This window comes from Misgurnus anguillicaudatus, chromosome 1 (genome assembly GCF_027580225.2).
Source record: "Misgurnus anguillicaudatus chromosome 1, ASM2758022v2, whole genome shotgun sequence".
NCBI classification, from domain to species: domain Eukaryota; kingdom Metazoa; phylum Chordata; class Actinopteri; order Cypriniformes; family Cobitidae; genus Misgurnus; species Misgurnus anguillicaudatus.
This window is the reverse complement of record NC_073337.2, coordinates 24,152,734-24,170,503: the sequence shown is the minus strand read 5'-3', so window position 1 is coordinate 24,170,503 and position 17,770 is coordinate 24,152,734. Positions and strand designations below refer to the sequence as shown.

At 45.6% G+C, this 17,770-nt stretch overlaps 3 protein-coding genes across 4 annotated transcripts in view; all 3 read right to left on the bottom strand.

Annotated features, from left to right (window-relative positions):
- LOC129432018 (ladderlectin) overlaps positions 1-17,770 on the bottom strand; it is a 174,029-nt gene that overhangs the window by 49,486 nt on the left and 106,773 nt on the right. The gene's annotated exons all lie outside the window — the stretch shown is intronic.
- The window catches only part of LOC141364284 (galactose-specific lectin nattectin-like), a 163,567-nt gene that overhangs the window by 46,484 nt on the left and 99,313 nt on the right, over positions 1-17,770 (bottom strand). The gene's annotated exons all lie outside the window — the stretch shown is intronic.
- LOC141362126 (galactose-specific lectin nattectin-like) lies at positions 4,246-10,188 on the bottom strand. 2 transcript variants are annotated; one of them, XM_073864127.1, is made up of 8 exons: positions 10,128-10,188; positions 9,837-9,929; positions 7,050-7,124; positions 6,871-6,938; positions 6,575-6,663; positions 5,196-5,318; positions 4,888-4,999; positions 4,246-4,456 (listed from the first exon to the last, which is right to left on the bottom strand). In XM_073864127.1, exons 4-8 carry the CDS (start codon positions 6,929-6,931, stop codon positions 4,383-4,385), a joined length of 459 nt encoding a protein of 152 aa, XP_073720228.1. In that variant the 5' UTR covers positions 6,932-6,938; positions 7,050-7,124; positions 9,837-9,929; positions 10,128-10,188; the 3' UTR covers positions 4,246-4,382. The 2 variants fall into 2 exon arrangements, with proteins under 2 accessions (XP_073720228.1, XP_073720469.1); XM_073864368.1 differs by lacking the exons at positions 9,837-9,929; positions 10,128-10,188 and having other exon boundaries at positions 7,050-7,227.

Here is a 17,770-nt window from a genome sequence, read left to right as displayed (position 1 = left end):
GTACTTAACTCGAAATAGTTATCTGTACGGAACAAAGCACTCGCGGTCATAACACAGACCAACCAAATAAATAAATAAAAATCTTATCTTAACCTATAGTCGGATTGCGATTTTGGAACTTTCGTGTTCTTGTGAATAGTATGCCATACAAACCCGTTTGCCACTGAACCTGCATTAACGACGACAGTGGGGCCCTCCAGCCTTAGTCAAACGGGTTGGCACGTATGGTTGGGTTGTGATTTTGGAGCTTTCTTTGTATTGCAAATAGTAGGCCATACAGACCCGTTTGCCACTGAACCTGCATTAACGACGACAGTGGGGCTTTGGGCCTTAGTCAAACGGGTTGGCACGTATGGTTGGGTTGTGATTTTGGCGCTTTCTTTCTATTGCGAATAGTATGCCATACAGACCCGTTTGCCACTGAACCTGCATTAACGACGACAGTGGGGCCTCCAGCCTAAGTCAAACGGGTTGACACGTATGGTCAGGTTGCGATGTTGGCGGTTTTTCGTGATCTTGTAAATAGTATGCAATATAGACCCGTTTGCCACTGAACCTGCATTAACGACGACAGTGGGGTTACGGCCTTAGTCAAACGGGTCGACAGGTTTCATTTTCTCTTAAAAATCGGAAGGTGACCCTTAGTTACCATATATACCGTCGCAGTGGGCCCCCAATTTGCAAAATCCTCAACTGTGGATAATATAATTATGCTGCAATAGTTAGTCTGTCTGAAACTAAGATGATTCAACCACATCACTGTGTGACACTTGCATTACATGTGAACGGCCCCTACGCTAAGATGATTTTGTTTTTCTCTCCTTGTCTCGTCCCTGGGTCCCATTGACCCTGAGGACAATGGGACAAACAGACCCAGTTCCGGTAGATGTGAAAGTCGGCACACCTCTGATCTACTGGTCGTCCTTCAATGTGATGCCCAGCTGATGCCTGACCAACGACGACCGGCAGGACCCGCTTAATATCCGCTTAATATCCGCTTAATCTCTGCTTAATCTCTGCTTAAGCTCCTTATCCGTTAATATGTGTGTATATACATGTATATCTCCCAAGGGTTTTTCCCTCCTAGGACTTTTATTTTTATTTCCTCGACTAAACAACCCGGGGTTTTTGTTTTTTTTCTCCTAGGGGGTTTTTTACCCCGGGGAGGTAGCCTGCTTGGGCTTAACTTAGCTTCTTCTTCTAGACGTTACATTAGCAATATGCTCGCTCATAATGTCGCGTCATAGCCGCAGCAAATTTGACTGCTTATGCTATTGTGTATTATGTTATGCTATCTGTCGTTTTTCTGTGCTTTTACTGCTTTTATTAATGTAAAGCTGCTTTGAAACAATTGAGTATTGTGAAAAGCGCTATATAAATAAAATTGAATTGAATTGAATATTTTACTGTAAGAAAGTTATTTACACTTAATTTACACTATCACCCCCCCCCATCTTTGTTTATATCATTTAATTATAATTTAACTCAGGAATAAGGCTACATCGTTATTTTTGTTCTATTGTCATCACATATCCAGCGATCTTCGAATGAGTAATGTGGTAAATGGGGCGGCAGTGGTTCAGTCAGGGGCGTGTCTAGAGGGGGGGCATGGGGTGGCACCGCCCCCCCTTGGAATATGATTGGCCCCCCTGGTGCCCACCCCCTCCAATCTCATTGGGCCAGCTAGATTTACTGTCAACCTGAAAATGCCCACCGCACCATTGGACCAGAGAGCTGTCAATCACTGTTTGATTTGAGACTCGCGCGAACGCGAAGACGAAGCAAGCACAGTAGTTGCGCGTTTTTACAACAGGAGGAAAGAGACACCATGACACCCACCACACCATTGGACCAGTTGTAAGACACCCACCACACCATTGGACCAGAGAGCTGTCAATCACTGTTTGATTTGAGACTCGCGCGAACGCGAAGACGAAGCGAGCACAGTAGTTGCGCGTTTTTAAAACAGGAGGAAAGAGACACCACGACACCCACCGCACAATTGGACCAGTTGTCAATCACTGTTTGATTTGAGACTCGTGCAAATGAGAAGGAGGAGGGCGCCCCGCCACAAACTCAACACTGGCACAAATCAAATAGATTTTCCATGATTACCATTTACATTTTATTTTACTATTTAAAACGAGTTCATGATCTTTTTGAAAGCGCTCAGCAGCGCATCTCTCTCTCGCGCGTGCACGCTTTTTGACTGCTGCGTGCAGAACCTCGACAGTGCCTCTCTGACACTGAGTGAAGGAGTTAAAAGTTGGCAGTGTTTTCCACCTGGGTTCCTCCGTTGTCTTTTCACGTAAAAGTTAACAGTCAACAGATGTTACTGACAGAGAAGACGGTTGATCGAGTATTATGACTTAACAAAAGGTTAGTGTTTTCCCACACACACACACACCAGTTCTCTGTGCACGAGCTCTCTCTCTCTCCCTCCCTATGGTGCAGTATGCGCGCGCACGCTTAACAGTATTCTCTGATATTTTTGAATTTGCGCTGAATTGTCTGCGCTATACGCAATCTACAATAAAACTATCACTCGCATTTAAAATTAAAAGTCAATGGGGTTCATCAATTTTCTGGCTACTAAGATTCTTCAAAATATTTTATTTTGTGTTCAGCAAAAGAAAAACTCATACAGGTTTGAAATAACTCTAGGATGAGTAAATTATGACAATTTATTTAAAGTGAACTATTCTGGAACAGAACAGTTGTTTAATCCATGCAAAATACAAAAAATGAATACCATCTATATTAGAATATGTGGCATTGCACAAGATTTTGTGAACCATGCTTAATATTTTCTAAACCAGTATTTATTTTCATTTGAATTTTTTGATTGGCCCCCCCTGACTGGTTCTTGGTCCCCCCTGTGCCCCCCATTTATAAAATCCTGGAATCGCCCCTGGGTTCAGTGGTTCATGTAGGTTGTCTACAAACCGGAAGGTTGGTGGTTCAATCCCCGGCTTCACCGGACCAAGTGTCGCGGTGTCCTTGAGCAAGACACCTAACCCCAGCTGCTCCCAACGAGCTGGATGGCGCCTTGCATGGCTGACATCGCCGTCGGTGTATGAGTGAATGTGAGGCAATATGTAAAGCGCTTTGGATGGCATAAGTCTGTTAAAAGCGCTATATAAATGCAGTCCATTTAAAAAATCCTCTTTTGTAAATTCATGTGAAACTTGAGTGTGATCTGCCTCAGATAGCACAGATAGACACAAATTCTACACCATCTTTTATCTTAGGTCCTACTCTAAAAAATGAGTCCATTCACAGCATTTTCTGTGGTTGTGTGCATGAATAATCCCTTGCTATTTATTATATGTGCAAAACAAAAAAAGTATTTTTATATGAAAAATGTATTTTCACACCCTTCAGTAAAATAAGAATAACTTTTGAATGCGACATGCTAAAGAATTCATTCTTTTTTGGGTGTTTACTATCTGCTGCTGCTAACAACCAGAACTATCTGCAGTCTGCTATAGCACACAGAACCAGAGTTATTCACTTTCAAAGACAGTGTTTACAACATAAAAAAGACAATTTGGTGTTCCATCATATGAAAAACAACATACATAACAATATTTGTCACAAACAGCAGCTTTTTATGTAACTTCAAAGGGTTTTCTGCAAAATTATATAAAGATATTGCATTTATTCCACTGTATGTGGTTATGGGGAAACATTTTTTAGGCGGAAATTGTATACAAAAATAGTATTATTCCTCCCTTCAGTTGGAGTAAAATAACTTTTGGATAGATTATGATAGAGAAACAATTCCTTTTTCCTCTGTAAGCTGACAATTGCTGGAATCAAACAAAACTGTCTGCAGGTTTTGTTACAACTCAGGGCCAGAGTTATACACTTTTAAATACAGACTTTAGGAAAAAAAAAATCAAAAAGTGCCCATTTATTTTTGTGTTTATTAGAGGACTGACAACACATACAACCAGGTTAAGCACTTTCAACAGTGTTTTATCAAATTTCAAAGGGTTTCCAGTAAAATGATACCAAACTTTTGTACGTACACCTCTGCATGTGGGTATAGGAAGCTTTTGAAATTGGGTAGGCCAAATTCAGGCGGAAATCCCCAAAATAGCCTCTGGGGTTTAGAATAACCTGTGGTTAACCATTTCAATTGTAAAAAGCCCTTTTTGTTATTTTAAATGGAACTCTATTGTTGTTTTGTTTTATATTGTATTTTATTTGATGATGATTTTTTAACAACAATGCACACAATTTGCTTTATAAATGCTTTTATTGATTGGAGAAGTTTTCAGAAAGGTTCAGTAAGATACTGAGTTTTAAGGATAAGATAAAAAAAAAATGTATAGGCATGTAGTACAATCATAGTTCTTTTGAAACAGATTGATTTTTCAGGATTTCATTGGTTTGCCACAAATGTAGCTTAATGTGATTGAACAGGGCTGATCATTCCAGCAAAGGTCATCTGTGGGAGAAAATGAAAATAAAATCAGTACTGATCATTACTGGTGTAGTTTGAATAAAATCTGATCATAAATCAGCAACGATCAAGAAGCATATGAGCAAAATTTCAAGTGTTGTAAAGGGTCTAAATGCTTAAATGTAAATGTAATATTTCAGTTTTTCTTTTTAATAAATTTAAAGACATTTCTAAAATTATGTTTTCACTTTGTCATTATGGGGAACTAAGTGTAGATTAATGAGATAAAATGAATTCAAACAATTGTACCATCAGGCTTCAACATAACAACAATGAATAAGTAAAATATGGATCTAAATGTATAGTGAATGCACTACAGGTATCAATTTCTGACAACTAAACTTGCCTTTTTAAAACTAAATGCTAAAAAATGTTAAGATTGTGACTAAAACAATAATGATAGGAGACATTCTTACTTCTGTAGTTTAAATCCACGCAGTGCTCTATAGCACCTTGATTGTCAGGTTGTCCAGAGCACCAGTTGCTAAAGTCAAATGGAGATCCATCAGACCACAGCCACTGTCCTTCCTAATGAGTGAGGAGAGTCAGAAGAAAGAGTTTACTAATAATGTATTCACACTCATTAATGATATAATTCAGTCATTTATATTGTAACAAAAAACACGAGTTAAGGTATCTATAGAAACAAATATCTGTTTTATAATAAAAGCATTCTTTTTAAATTAGACAGACAATATCAGCATTTTAGAGCAAAGTTATTTACCACTTCAGCATCATGGCCACCAATCCAAACATGTGTGTAAGCATGAACAAGACTCGCGAGAAAGCTGTTTTCCATTATATCATGCACAGATGCAAGATTTGCACCACAGGATTGACAGTTTTTCTAAAGAGAGAGAGATTATTTTTGTGCAAATCAGTGCCGGTACTCTATTTTTTTTTTTTTTTTTTTTTTTGCTGATTCGACTTCTCCTATATTGAAGGGGTTTTATATTCAGCAGTCAACAGACGACCTTGTAAAAAATAATAAATCCCTTTATAAGTTTTTGGATTTTCTTGAGCTAGAAATATCTCATAAATAAAACGTGCAAAAGGATTTTGAAAAATACCATTAGAAAGAGCTACTGTAGAAAGAGCTTTTGAACATAAATAAAATGTGCAAAAGGTAAATATGCAAGTAAAATTTTCAGCATGGTTAAATGCTAAAACTAGTTCTTCAGATAGAAAGAGCTTGAAAAAAACTTTAAAATGACACCAAGACCATGTCTATGGGTTCAAGAATAACAAAATACTGGCCATTTGAAACTAGAAAGCCATCACTTTATTTTGTCCCATTGTTTTCCATTTTGCGGGTGGTAAAACTCCCGTGCGCGTCGTTCAAATTCATTGAAATCTCGTTCACTTGTAGTTTAGCAATTATACTAAATGTATATAACAATTTCAAGAATGTTTTACTCTGCACATCGCCTGAGGAAATCCGAAGTTGCGTCGAGGGGAACCAGACTGACAGTCGCGACAGCGGAGATTATCACGTACAGCACCTACAAAAGGGTATTGGAAAAAGCTTGCGTCTGACCTGCAGCTATAATTCTGGCTTGGTGGGATGTCAGCCAGCGAGTCCTCTGATTCTGACCTTGTTCTTTTACTACTCAGAGTCTAAAGCCAGGAGGTCATATTAAGTGTTTATAGTATTTTCATTTTAACCGAGCAGCTATGGTTGCTCGTTTCACACAAAAGCACACACCTCTCGAGTCCAGACGACACTGATTGACAGCGGCAAAAGCGACGCACGCGCTTTTAACTTGTAAACGCAAGGGTGTATGGGTAATGTAGTCTCTGCTCTCGTTGAGACGAATTAAGAAGCGTACATTGTGAAGGGCGCTCTGAGCGGCAGCGCAGCCAAAGGGTTAAATTAAACCTCTGATTTTTAAACAGCTGGCAAATGAGCGTTCCAGTACGCTAAAAGCACGTTCTGGGCACACGGAGAGGTGGTGGTACGCTCAAGAGCTATATTTGGAAGTGGCGGTACTGAGTACCGGCACGTTCCGGCCCACTTAAAGCACTGGTGCAAATATAAAATCTAATCTGTTTAGATCAAGATAGGACATTGAGTATCATTGAACAATTACTGAATGACAGTACCTCAGCTGTGACCCAGTCCACTGACTGAGGGAAGAATTTGTAGCATTGCACTCCAAAAGGTGTCCATTCATTTTGGCATTTTCCTTGAGCTATACAGTGAATAAAGTATTAGTAATATTAAGTCACATTATCAGATTTATGCTTCTGTAAGTGCTTTAAATTTTGCTCCTGTTGATATCCTTTTACATAAAGTTACACTTGTTTAAAGTTTTATGGAAAACACATTTCTATGGGAATTTAATCTGGAATATTAGTGAGTTGCAGTGTTTGGTAAATCTTGTAAATGTCTTGGTTACCTGCTGCATTCTCAACAGAAAAGACCAAGAAAAGAAGCACAAGAGCTCTCATGACTGCCATGATGAATCTGAAAATAAATTAACAGGAAAAGGGAAACATCTGCACTCATATATACACTGCTGATTAAAAGTGAATATTATAGACAGAGATTCAGTAAGTTAACGTTACAAACTCTCACCCTTTTGTCAAATCGTCGTTTTCAGAACTTCAGTGTAGATTGTTTGAGGGTCAATGATGAGTCCTATCTTTTATACTTCAGAGGGAGGGATTCAACATCACAACGTGTTTGAAGATAAAAAAAAGGTAAATCTGAGTACCATGAACGTGTACGTATACATGAACATTCAGATAAGAATTTTATCTTTATCTTAATTTTATCTGGTCACATTTGTGAGAAACTCACGGTCACATTTGTGAGAAATTCATAGTCACATTTGTGAGAAACTTATGGTCACATTTGTGAGAAATTCATAGTCACATTTGTGAGAAACTTATGGTCACATTTGTGAAAAACTCATGATCACATTTGTGAATAACTCATGATATTACAATCTATAGGGGAAAAGCTGCTATAAATAAATAGGAGAGACTCCCCCAGCCATCAGACCAAATACAAGAGAAATACCGGCAATTTTAGTTAGATATATTAATTTATTGTATAAAATGGACAACACGCAATCTCGTTTTTTGTTCAATGTATGGAGTAATAAGTGTTACAACTTAAGAGTGACCCCCTCCACCCAAAATAACAAACAAAGCAATTCTAAAAAGAAAAAATGGGGGAAAATAACTAACCTGGCTAGATGGGACAAAACTATTACAAATTATCTGCCCTATCTACACTGTAAAAAATTTCTGTAGAAATTACAGTATTACTGGGTATTACTGGCAACTAGCTGCCAGTAACTTACTGTAGATTTTACATTTATGTTATTTACTGGCAACAGTTTGTTCAAAGTTAAATGAACTGGCAACCAGCTGCAAAATTACAGGAAATTTTTAACAGTGTACTCTAACCGAAATATAAAAAAATATTGAGGGACAAGGCCTTGGCCAGGATTTTTCAAATACCGAGGACATTTTTTTAATTATTTAAATTTTTTCTATATTACTGAATAATAATAAACATGTCCAAACTCCAACATAGCACAAATGTAACTGTGTCTGTGAGAATTTTGTTGGTGACTAAAAGCATCCAAAATAAATCAATGGTTACATTTCATCATCTGAAGTGCAAGTCACCCTTTGCCTAGAAACTGCAAAACTGTGTCATTTTTTCAAGAAGCTTCTTAAATTTTCAATTTAGGATGAATTTTTAAGAGTATAGAAGGAGTTTATATATAATATGAGCTCTAGTGGCTGCTTTTTCTTTAATATTCAGTGTAAGCCATCTATTTCAAAAAATATATTTTTTGGTTTCTAATAACAAAAATTAATCTGTTTGGCACAGCTATATTTTTGTCGCAGGTCCAGGGGCGGCGTTTGCGTATGGCAGGGTATGGCAGTTGCCATACCCTAGCATTCAGACAAAACACCAGAAATTAACAGGCTATAATGAAGCTCATTAAAAATAATGTTAAATATTTTCAGTAGAACATTTCTGAACATTGGTATATCACTAATATGGATAATTTACGTGTGTGCTCGACTTCATGCTATAATACAGGAACCGACATGTGGATGACATCAACGTGCCGCGAGAGCGGTCTGAAAGCAAACTCTTCCGATGATTTCTCGCCTCATCCTCGCGGTACTTTGATGTCATCAACCTGTCGTTCTTGCAGCGCAGCTTGAATTGTGCAGGAGGTTTCATGATGACCGCTGTTGTTATAATCTTTATTTTCGCAAGTAAACTCCTTTTTTTGTTTTAACATTTAAACAGACTCACGGTTCTTCCCCACACTCGCGCTATGCATATTGCATACATTATTCCAGAAGTAATATGATTTGTTCCCTGTGGATAAATAAGCATGTTCTCTTACACTGGGAAATTGTAGCGCAGTCGAAGTGAATTGTATTAATTATTTGCGCGCGTTTTTGAATATGGCGACATGTGGAATAAAAACTGCACGACGACAAAAGGTAAGACTTGTTTTTGCATTTAGCCCTGTTTTACTAAGAGTTTTATTTAGTGTTTTAGTCTTAGTTGGTTAGCTGGCTGGGTTAACTACGTGTGCTTTATCACATCATTAAACGTCTTTATTGTGTTTTTATAAGTGTTTATTGGCGGCTGTCATGACAAGATTTGTGAAGGGATGTTACAGTATGTTTTGATATTATCTTGTTTTAGTTTATCTGTTGCTGGAGTTGCACTTGACAACATTTGAAAACCATTTTAAACAACCATGATTTCTATTTTTGTTTTTCATTTGTATTGCTTCCGTATTGTTGTCAGTAAGTGTACATCCGTGCAATCATAGTATGATTTTATACAGGTTGGTGAAGTATGTACACATATGGATATAATGTGGTTTCATAGATTCGTTATTTGAATGGCCTTCTTGTACGAATAATTTTTGCCATACCCTAGGTTTTCGTGAAACGCCGCCACTGCGCAGGTCGGAGAAGCGGACCGCCCCTGTCGCGGGTCACGCTCCTCCTAGTTCCACCCCAAGGAGGTCCCAAAACACCCCAATGACCAGACTGGCACAAGATTAAAATTTGACAACTTTTATTAAATTATTTAAAAAAGATAAAATAGGGGGGGGGGGGCAAGGGAAACTTAAAATATCGGCCTCTTCATGTTTGCTTTCCCTCTCTCTCTCCTTCCTTTCTCCACAGGCAGCAGCTGGGACACAGTTATTTGGCACTGGGTTGTCCTCACCCCTTCACTGGGGACCACGTACAGTAAGTACGGTATAGACACAGTTTCTCCTCGTGTCGTTCACTCTCTCTTTCTCTCTCTCTCCACAGGCAGCGGGCTACGACACAGAGACACAGTTATTTGGCACTGGTTTGTTCTCACCTCTTCTCTAGGGACCACGTACAGTAAGTACGGTGTAAACACAGTTCCTCCTCGTGACGTTCACTCTCTCTTTCTCTCTCTACAGGCGGCGGGCTGCGACACAAAGACACAGTTATTTAGCGCTGGATGTACTCTCACCTCTTCACTGAGGACCACGTACAGTAAGTACAGTATAAATGCAGTTTCTCTTCGTTGCACTCCGCTCGTGCCGTTTCTACACGGCCCGTTCTTAGTTCCTTGCAATCAGGTTTCAGGATTTAATTATTTCGGGTGAAAGGGTGGTGGACTTACGACAACCGGACTTCTCGAGGCGACGAAATGATGTTAAGCTGTTCCAATATAGCGTCGGGGGGCGAACCCTCTCGACGGTCTCGATGGTTACAGAGAACACCGGACAGGGGCGCCCCTTTGTAGAGACCACGGGTCAGACGGTATTCGCTGCGCCTCACTCTGCAACGGTAAGTATGGGATAGATGAAATTATTAGTAACAGCAAGCCTTTGTCGTACTCACTCAACCTCTTTGTCGTACTAGTGTCACAAGCCAGGGGCTGGCCGCTAGTGTTTAAGCCACGCCCCTTTCTAACTTCCACCTCGAGGAGGTCCCCAAAACCAACCCAATGACCAGACAACAACGAGTACAGGTAAGTATAAAAAATATTCTTTATTTATTTAAATATTTAAAATATACGGGGACTTGGGTAAGGGGGAATTAAAACTAAGATCAGGATCTGTCCTCCAGGGGGGGGGGGTTACGTCGGGGAACGGGCTCCCGCCTCTGGTCCCTCTGCCCGTGGCGCGCTCCTCTTCCTTCCTGGAGGCAGAATAAAATCACAATAAATATGGGCATGTACTGTTTCCTGTCCGTGTACCTGCGTGTGGTTCGCGGCACTCCGCCGTCTTCCCACGAAGCTCCTTGGTTGTCGACTCACTCTCCCTTCCTGTTTTCCCTTTCTCTCCACAGGCTACAGCTGGGGCATGAAGACACAGTGGATCGTTCTCGTGAGAGTCTCCTCACCTCTCCACCGACTACAGCTGCTGGGTAAGTATGGATTTTCCTCCTCGACTCGTTACTTTAGTGCTCACCCTTGTTCTCTCTCTTCTCCCACAGACAACAGCTGGGACACAAAAGCACAGTGAATCAACTCCAATTTGTTCTCTCACCTCGTCGCTGACTACAACTCCCGGCACGTATGGTTCTCCTTCACAACTGGTCTCCTTAGAGCTCACGCTTGTTCTCTCTCTTTTCCTCCACAGACGACAGCTGGGACTTAAAGGCACAGTGAATCGTTCTCAGTTAGTTCTCTCACCTCGTCGCTGATTACGGCTTCGGGTATGTATGGTTCTCCTTCACAACGGGTCTCCTTAGAGCTCACACTGGTTCTCTCTCTCTTCCTCCACAGACGACAGCTGGGACACAAAGGCACAGTGAATCGTTCTCGGTTAGTTCTCTCACCTCGTCGCTGATTACAGCTTCTGGTACGTATGGTTCTCCTTCACAACGGGTCTCCTTAGAGCTCACACTGGTTCTCTCTCTCTTCCTCCACAGACGACAGCTGGGACACAAAGGCACAGTGAATCGTTCTCGGTTAGTTCTCTCACCTCGTCGCTGATTACAGCTTCTGGTACGTATGGTTCTCCTTCACAACGGGTCTCCTTAGAGCTCACACTGGTTCTCTCTCTCTTCCTCCACAGACGACAGCTGGGACACAAAGGCACAGTGAATCGTTCTCGGTTAGTTCTCTCACCTCGTCGCTGATTACAGCTTCTGGTACGTATGGTTCTCCTTCACAACGGGTCTCCTTAGAGCTCACACTGGCTCTCTCTCTCTTCCTCCACAGACGACAGCTGGGACACAAAGGCACAGTGAATCGTTCTCGGTTAGTTCTCTCACCTCGTCGCTGATTACAGCTTCTGGTACGTATGGTTCTCCTTCACAACGGGTCTCCTTAGAGCTCACACTGGTTCTCTCTCTCTTCCTCCACAGACGACAGCTTTCTTCCCTGTTGATGGACAGACTGAACAGGATATATTTCTCGGGGTGGCGGACTTACGATAACGGCTAGGCGTACTGCATCGACCGGCAGTGGTTTCCAAGATAGCGCCGGGGACCAAACCCTCTTGGCTGACTCGTTGGGTCAACAGAGGGGCGGAAGTGTCACACCGTCACACCTGGGTCGAGCGCTGCCCTTTCCTCGACGCCCGTTGGCAACTCTCGTCTCGATTTAAACAGTGTGCACCGAGGGCAGGCTTGAATTGAGTCATGCACAGACGCCTCCAGCCCAGGCCAGTAAAAGAATCTCCGTAGTAGGGATACGGTCCTCTCCTGTCCCTGGTGTCCCAACTGGTCATGATAGGCTGTGACTAATGCGTTTACCTGGTCGGCGGGTACCACGATCTGGCTCACTTCCTCACCCGACTTCGGGTCGCGGGTCTTCCTACAAAGCACCCCTTCCTGTAGCTCCAACTTCTCCCACTGCCCCAATAATCTTCTCCCAGTCTCCGTCTGGGCCAATCTTTCCGCCGACGTTGGCCGTTTGCTCTGCTCTACCCACATTTTCACCTGGCACACGTCCCGGTCCTGGGCCTGCCTCTCTATCCAGCGGCGGGGGTCCCACCCCCAGTTTCCTGGCACGGCCTCCCGCTGGCCTCCTGGCGCCTCCACGGCCCCGATCATGTAGCCTTCCTCCTGGCTATCTTCCTTCCAATACCCCCGGCGTTTGGGGCTCTTTCCCTCCGGTAGTCTCGAGAGAACATCTGCGTTCGTATGCTCTCGCCCGGGCCGATACTGCAGTTGATAATCGAAGTTAGCCAGCTGAGCCACCCACCGCTGTTCCACGGCCCCCAGCTTCGCCGTCTGTAAATGCACCAGAGGGTTGTTATCTGTAATGACCGTTACCTTGGCTCCCCAAAGATAGTCCTTGAACTTCTCGCTCAAGGCCCACTTCAGGGCCAGCAGTTCCAGCTTGAAGGAGCTGTAGTTGGCATCATTCCTCTCTGCCGGGTGGAGGCTTCGGCTTGCATAAGCGATTACCCGCTCTGTTCCTTCTTGCCGTTGGGCCAGTACTGCTCCCAGTCCCAGGTTGCTCGCGTCTGTATACAAGATAAAAGGTTCAGAAAAGTCGGCGTACGCCAAGATGGGGGCCTGTAGCAATTCCTGCTTCAGCCTCTGAAAAGCCAACTCACAATCGTTATCCCAGTTAATGGAGGGTGACCCACGGCCCCGGCTTTGCCCCGTTCCAACCAGCAATTGGTTAAGGGGCTTGGCGATCTTCGAGAAGTCTTTAATGAATCGCCGATAATACCCCACGAACCCCAGAAAGGATCGTACTTGCCTTACAGTCTTCGGTGCGGCCCAATCCTTTACCGCAGAGACCTTCTCGGGGTCCACGGCCACCCCCGCTGCGCTGACCACATGTCCTAGGAACCTCACTTCTCGCCGCAGCAGATGGCATTTATCCGGCTGTAGCTTCAGCCCATATCTCTCCATAGCTCGAAAGACTTCCTCTAGGTGTCGGAGGTGTGAGTCGAAATCTGGGGAATACACAATCACATCATCCAAATATACCAATACTGACTCCATCAACTGACCTCCAAGGCAGCGTTGCATCAAGCGTTGGAACGTGGCCGGAGCGTTGCAGAGCCCGAAAGGCATCCGGTCCCATTCAAATAATCCGAACGGGGTCGTGAAGGCGGTCTTCTCCCTATCTGCCTCGGCCACTTGCACTTGCCAATATCCGCTGGCCAGATCTAAGGTCGAGTACCAGGCTGACTGCGTGAGACTAGCAAGGGAGTCTTCAATTCGTGGTAAGGGGAATGCGTCCTTCTTTGTTACCAGGTTCAGCTTGCGATAGTCCACACAGAACCTCCAGGCTCCCGTCTTTTTCTGTACGAGCACGATGGGGGCCACCCAGGGGCTACTACTCTCCCGGACGATGCCCCTGCCAAACAGGCCCTGCAGAAGCGTACGTACCTCCGCATACAAGGTGGGTGGGATGGGTCGGTACCTCTCCCTACTTGGCCCAGCGTCCCCAGTGGGGATGTGGTGCTCCACCACCCCGGTGCATCCGTAGTCTTCATCGTGCCTTGCGAACACATGTTGCCACTTCCGAAGGAGCGCCTGCAACTTCTGTGCCTGTACCTGTCCCAAGTCGTCCCCTTGCAATGACTCACCCGCTAGATGGTTGGGCACACCTCTCCCTAGGTTATTCGGCGGGGCATCCATTTGAGTCAGGGCCACCTCGATCACAGTGGGGCACACCTGACGAAAGCTGACGTCCCTTTCCTCCCTCACCTGGGTGGGCGTGACCATCGTCAGCCGGGCCAGTCGTTGATGTCGATATAGTTGTACTGCGTAGGGGTGCTCATTTCGTACCCTCACAGGAATCCTCCCCCGGCGGATCGCCGCTAGTCCCCGTGCTACCTCCACCTGTGGGCAGTCCGTGTGTGGCTCGACCAATACCCACTCCTCTGGGTTCGCTTCCCGAAGGGGCACTCTTGCCCACACGATAGCCTCACTCCTAGGGGGAATAGACAAAGCAAAACGGCATGTTACTCTCCCCACTTCCTCCCGGTCTCTACGCACCTGGTTCATTTGGACCCGGCGGCAGTCAGCCACTACGCGCTCCCACTTGGGCCTCTCAGCAGGTGAGATCCTTGGACCAGGCCTAGCCTGGAATATCTCTTCCCAGCACTCGGAGAGGACATTCATGCCCAATAGGGCTCGATGGGTGCCCAAACACTTATCTTCAACGATGATCACCCCCTTTTGGGGGACAACGACTCCATGTACTTCCAGATCCGTCAGGCGATAGCCAATGTAGGGAATTTCCAGGCCATTTGCGCCCTTCAACGTCAGCCAGGGGGCCTCCGCTCCTTGTGTTCCCCCTCGTCCGAATATCTCCTTGGAGAGGCTTTCTGCAAACATCGTTACCTGTGAGCCCGTATCTACCAGGCACTGAATCCACTTGCCACACACTTTCACTTCTGCCACCGGGCTATGCCCGATCATCTGTTGTCTTGAGTTGTCCCTTCTTCCCGGGTCTCCTCGAGGGGCCCCGGCCACACGACCCACTGTGGCCGGTCGTCCTACAAACTTCCTTCAGATGCCCTACGGGGCCCACACTGACGGCTAATATGTCCTGACTCACCACAACGGTTGCAAATCGGTCGCCCCTGGTCATCCCATTCAACCCTGGGCCGATTATAGCGGTTTGGTCGTCCCGGCGGCTCTCGGCTCCTCTCCAAGTACACTCGCTCTCGGGGTGCCGGCCTTGGTTCCTCCCGCGCCCTACCTTGGCGCAGCTCTCCCAGGAGGGTCTTAGATATTTCTGACATTTGTTCCCGGACGTCTTTCAAGAGTTCTGCCTTCAGAGCCTGTTTCCAATCCGTGCGCTCAGGTGGTGGTGGCACGCTTTCGTTCACAGCCGCACACACTGGGGTCTCGCTCACCTCAACCTCATCGCCCTCCAACGCTAGCGCCTCCTTCCTTAGATCTTCAAATGTGAGGTCGGGGTCTCTCCGAAACTGGACCCTCAGACTCTGTCTCACGGGGCCCTCTTTCATCCCCAAAAGGAATTGGTCGCGCAGCAAAGTCTCTCCATCACCCAATCCATGATCGCGGCGGGTCTGTAACCGGGTGAACTGCTCTCGCAGTCTCAGGGCAAAAGCTCTAATGGGTTGTCGGGGGCCTTGCTTACTATTAAAAAATTGGGAACGGAGGACGGCTACGGGGGTGTGATCACCATATTGCTCGGTGAGAAACTGGAATATAGTTTGGGCACTGGTTCGGACAGCTTCAGGGGCGGCCTGTACTTCTCGCCGCGCTTCTACATCTAGGGAGTTCAGCACGAACTGGAGCCGCTGGGCTACACTAAGGCCTTGCAGGTCGGCTAGATACTCCAACTGGGCTTTCCATTCTGTAAGTCGTACTCCCGACTCTGTCCCTCCATACTTTTGGACCCAAGGGCTGCCCATAAAGACAGGCACCGCACGGGGTAGGGCTGCGGGTCCCGCGTTGTCGGTCATTGGGCTAGTCTGGTTACTCAACTCGAGGTGGAATCCTGCCGACTACGCCAAAATCTGTCACAAGCCAGGGGCTGGCCGCTAGTGTTTAAGCCACGCCCCTTTCTAATTTCCACCTCGAGGAGGTCCCCAAAACCAACCCAATGACCAGACAACAACGAGTACAGGTAAGTATAAAAAATATTCTTTATTTATTTAAATATTTAAAATATACGGGGACTTGGGTAAGGGGGAATTAAAACTAAGATCAGGATCTGTCCTCCAGGGGGGGGGGGGGGTTTACGTCGGGGAACAGGCTCCCGCCTCTGGTTCCCTCTGCCCGTGGCGCGCTCCTCTTCCTTCCTGGAGGCAGAATAAAATCACAATAAATATGGGCATGTACTGTTTCCTGTCCGTGTACCTGCGTGTGGTTCGCGGCACTCCGCCGTCTTCCCACGCAGCTCCTTGGTTGTCGACTCACTCTCCCTTCCTGTTTTCCCTTTCTCTCCACAGGCTACAGCTGGGGCATGAAGACACAGTTGATCGTTCTCGTGAGAGTCTCCTCACCTCTCCACCGACTACAGCTGCTGGGTAAGTATGGATTTTCCTCCTCGACTCGTTACTTTAGTGCTCACCCTTGTTCTCTCTCTTCTCCCACAGACAACAGCTGGGACACAAAATCACAGTGAATCAACTCCAATTTGTTCTCTCACCTCGTCGCTGACTACAACTCCCGGCACGTATGGTTCTCCTTCACAACTGGTCTCCTTAGAGCTCACGCTTGTTCTCTCTCTTTTCCTCCACAGACGACAGCTGGGACTTAAAGGCACAGTGAATCGTTCTCAGTTAGTTCTCTCACCTCGTCGCTGATTACGGCTTCGGGTACGTATGGTTCTCCTTCACAACGGGTCTCCTTAGAGCTCACACTGGTTCTCTCTCTCTTCCTCCACAGACGACAGCTGGGACACAAAGGCACAGTGAATCGTTCTCGGTTAGTTCTCTCACCTCGTCGCTGATTACAGCTTCTGGTACGTATGGTTCTCCTTCACAACGGGGTCTCCTTAGAGCTCACACTGGTTCTCTCTCTCTTCCTCCACAGACGACAGCTGGGACACAAAGGCACAGTGAATCGTTCTCGGTTAGTTCTCTCACCTCGTCGCTGATTACAGCTTCTGGTACGTATGGTTCTCCTTCACAACGGGTCTCCTTAGAGCTCACACTGGTTCTCTCTCTCTTCCTCCACAGACGACAGCTGGGACACAAAGGCACAGTGAATCGTTCTCGGTTAGTTCTCTCACCTCGTCGCTGATTACAGCCTCTGGTACGTATGGTTCTCCTTCACAACGGGTCTCCTTAGAGCTCACACTGGCTCTCTCTCTCTTCCTCCACAGACGACAGCTGGGACACAAAGGCACAGTGAATCATTCTCGGTTAGTTCTCTCACCTCGTCGCTGATTACAGCTTCTGGTACGTATGGTTCTCCTTCACAACGGGTCTCCTTAGAGCTCACACTGGTTCTCTCTCTCTTCCTCCACAGACGACAGCTTTCTTCCCTGTTGATGGACAGACTGAACAGGATATATTTCTCGGGGTGGCGGACTTACGATAACGGCTAGGCGTACTGCATCGACCGGCAGTGGTTTCCAAGATAGCGCCGGGGACCAAACCCTCTTGGCTGACTCGTTGGGTCAACAGAGGGGCGGAAGTGTCACGCCGTCACACCTGGGTCGAGCGCTGCCCTTTCCTCGACGCCCGTTGGCAATCGACAACCGGACCGGGGCGCCCCTTTGTAGAGACCTCGGGGCGGCGGATCTCCTTCGCCTCCGACTCTGTGATGATAAATAGCACACAGGTAAAGTAGCAATGAAACTGGTAATACTCACACCGCCAGTCGTACAGATCTTCACCGCCACTCCTAACACAAGTCCGCCAA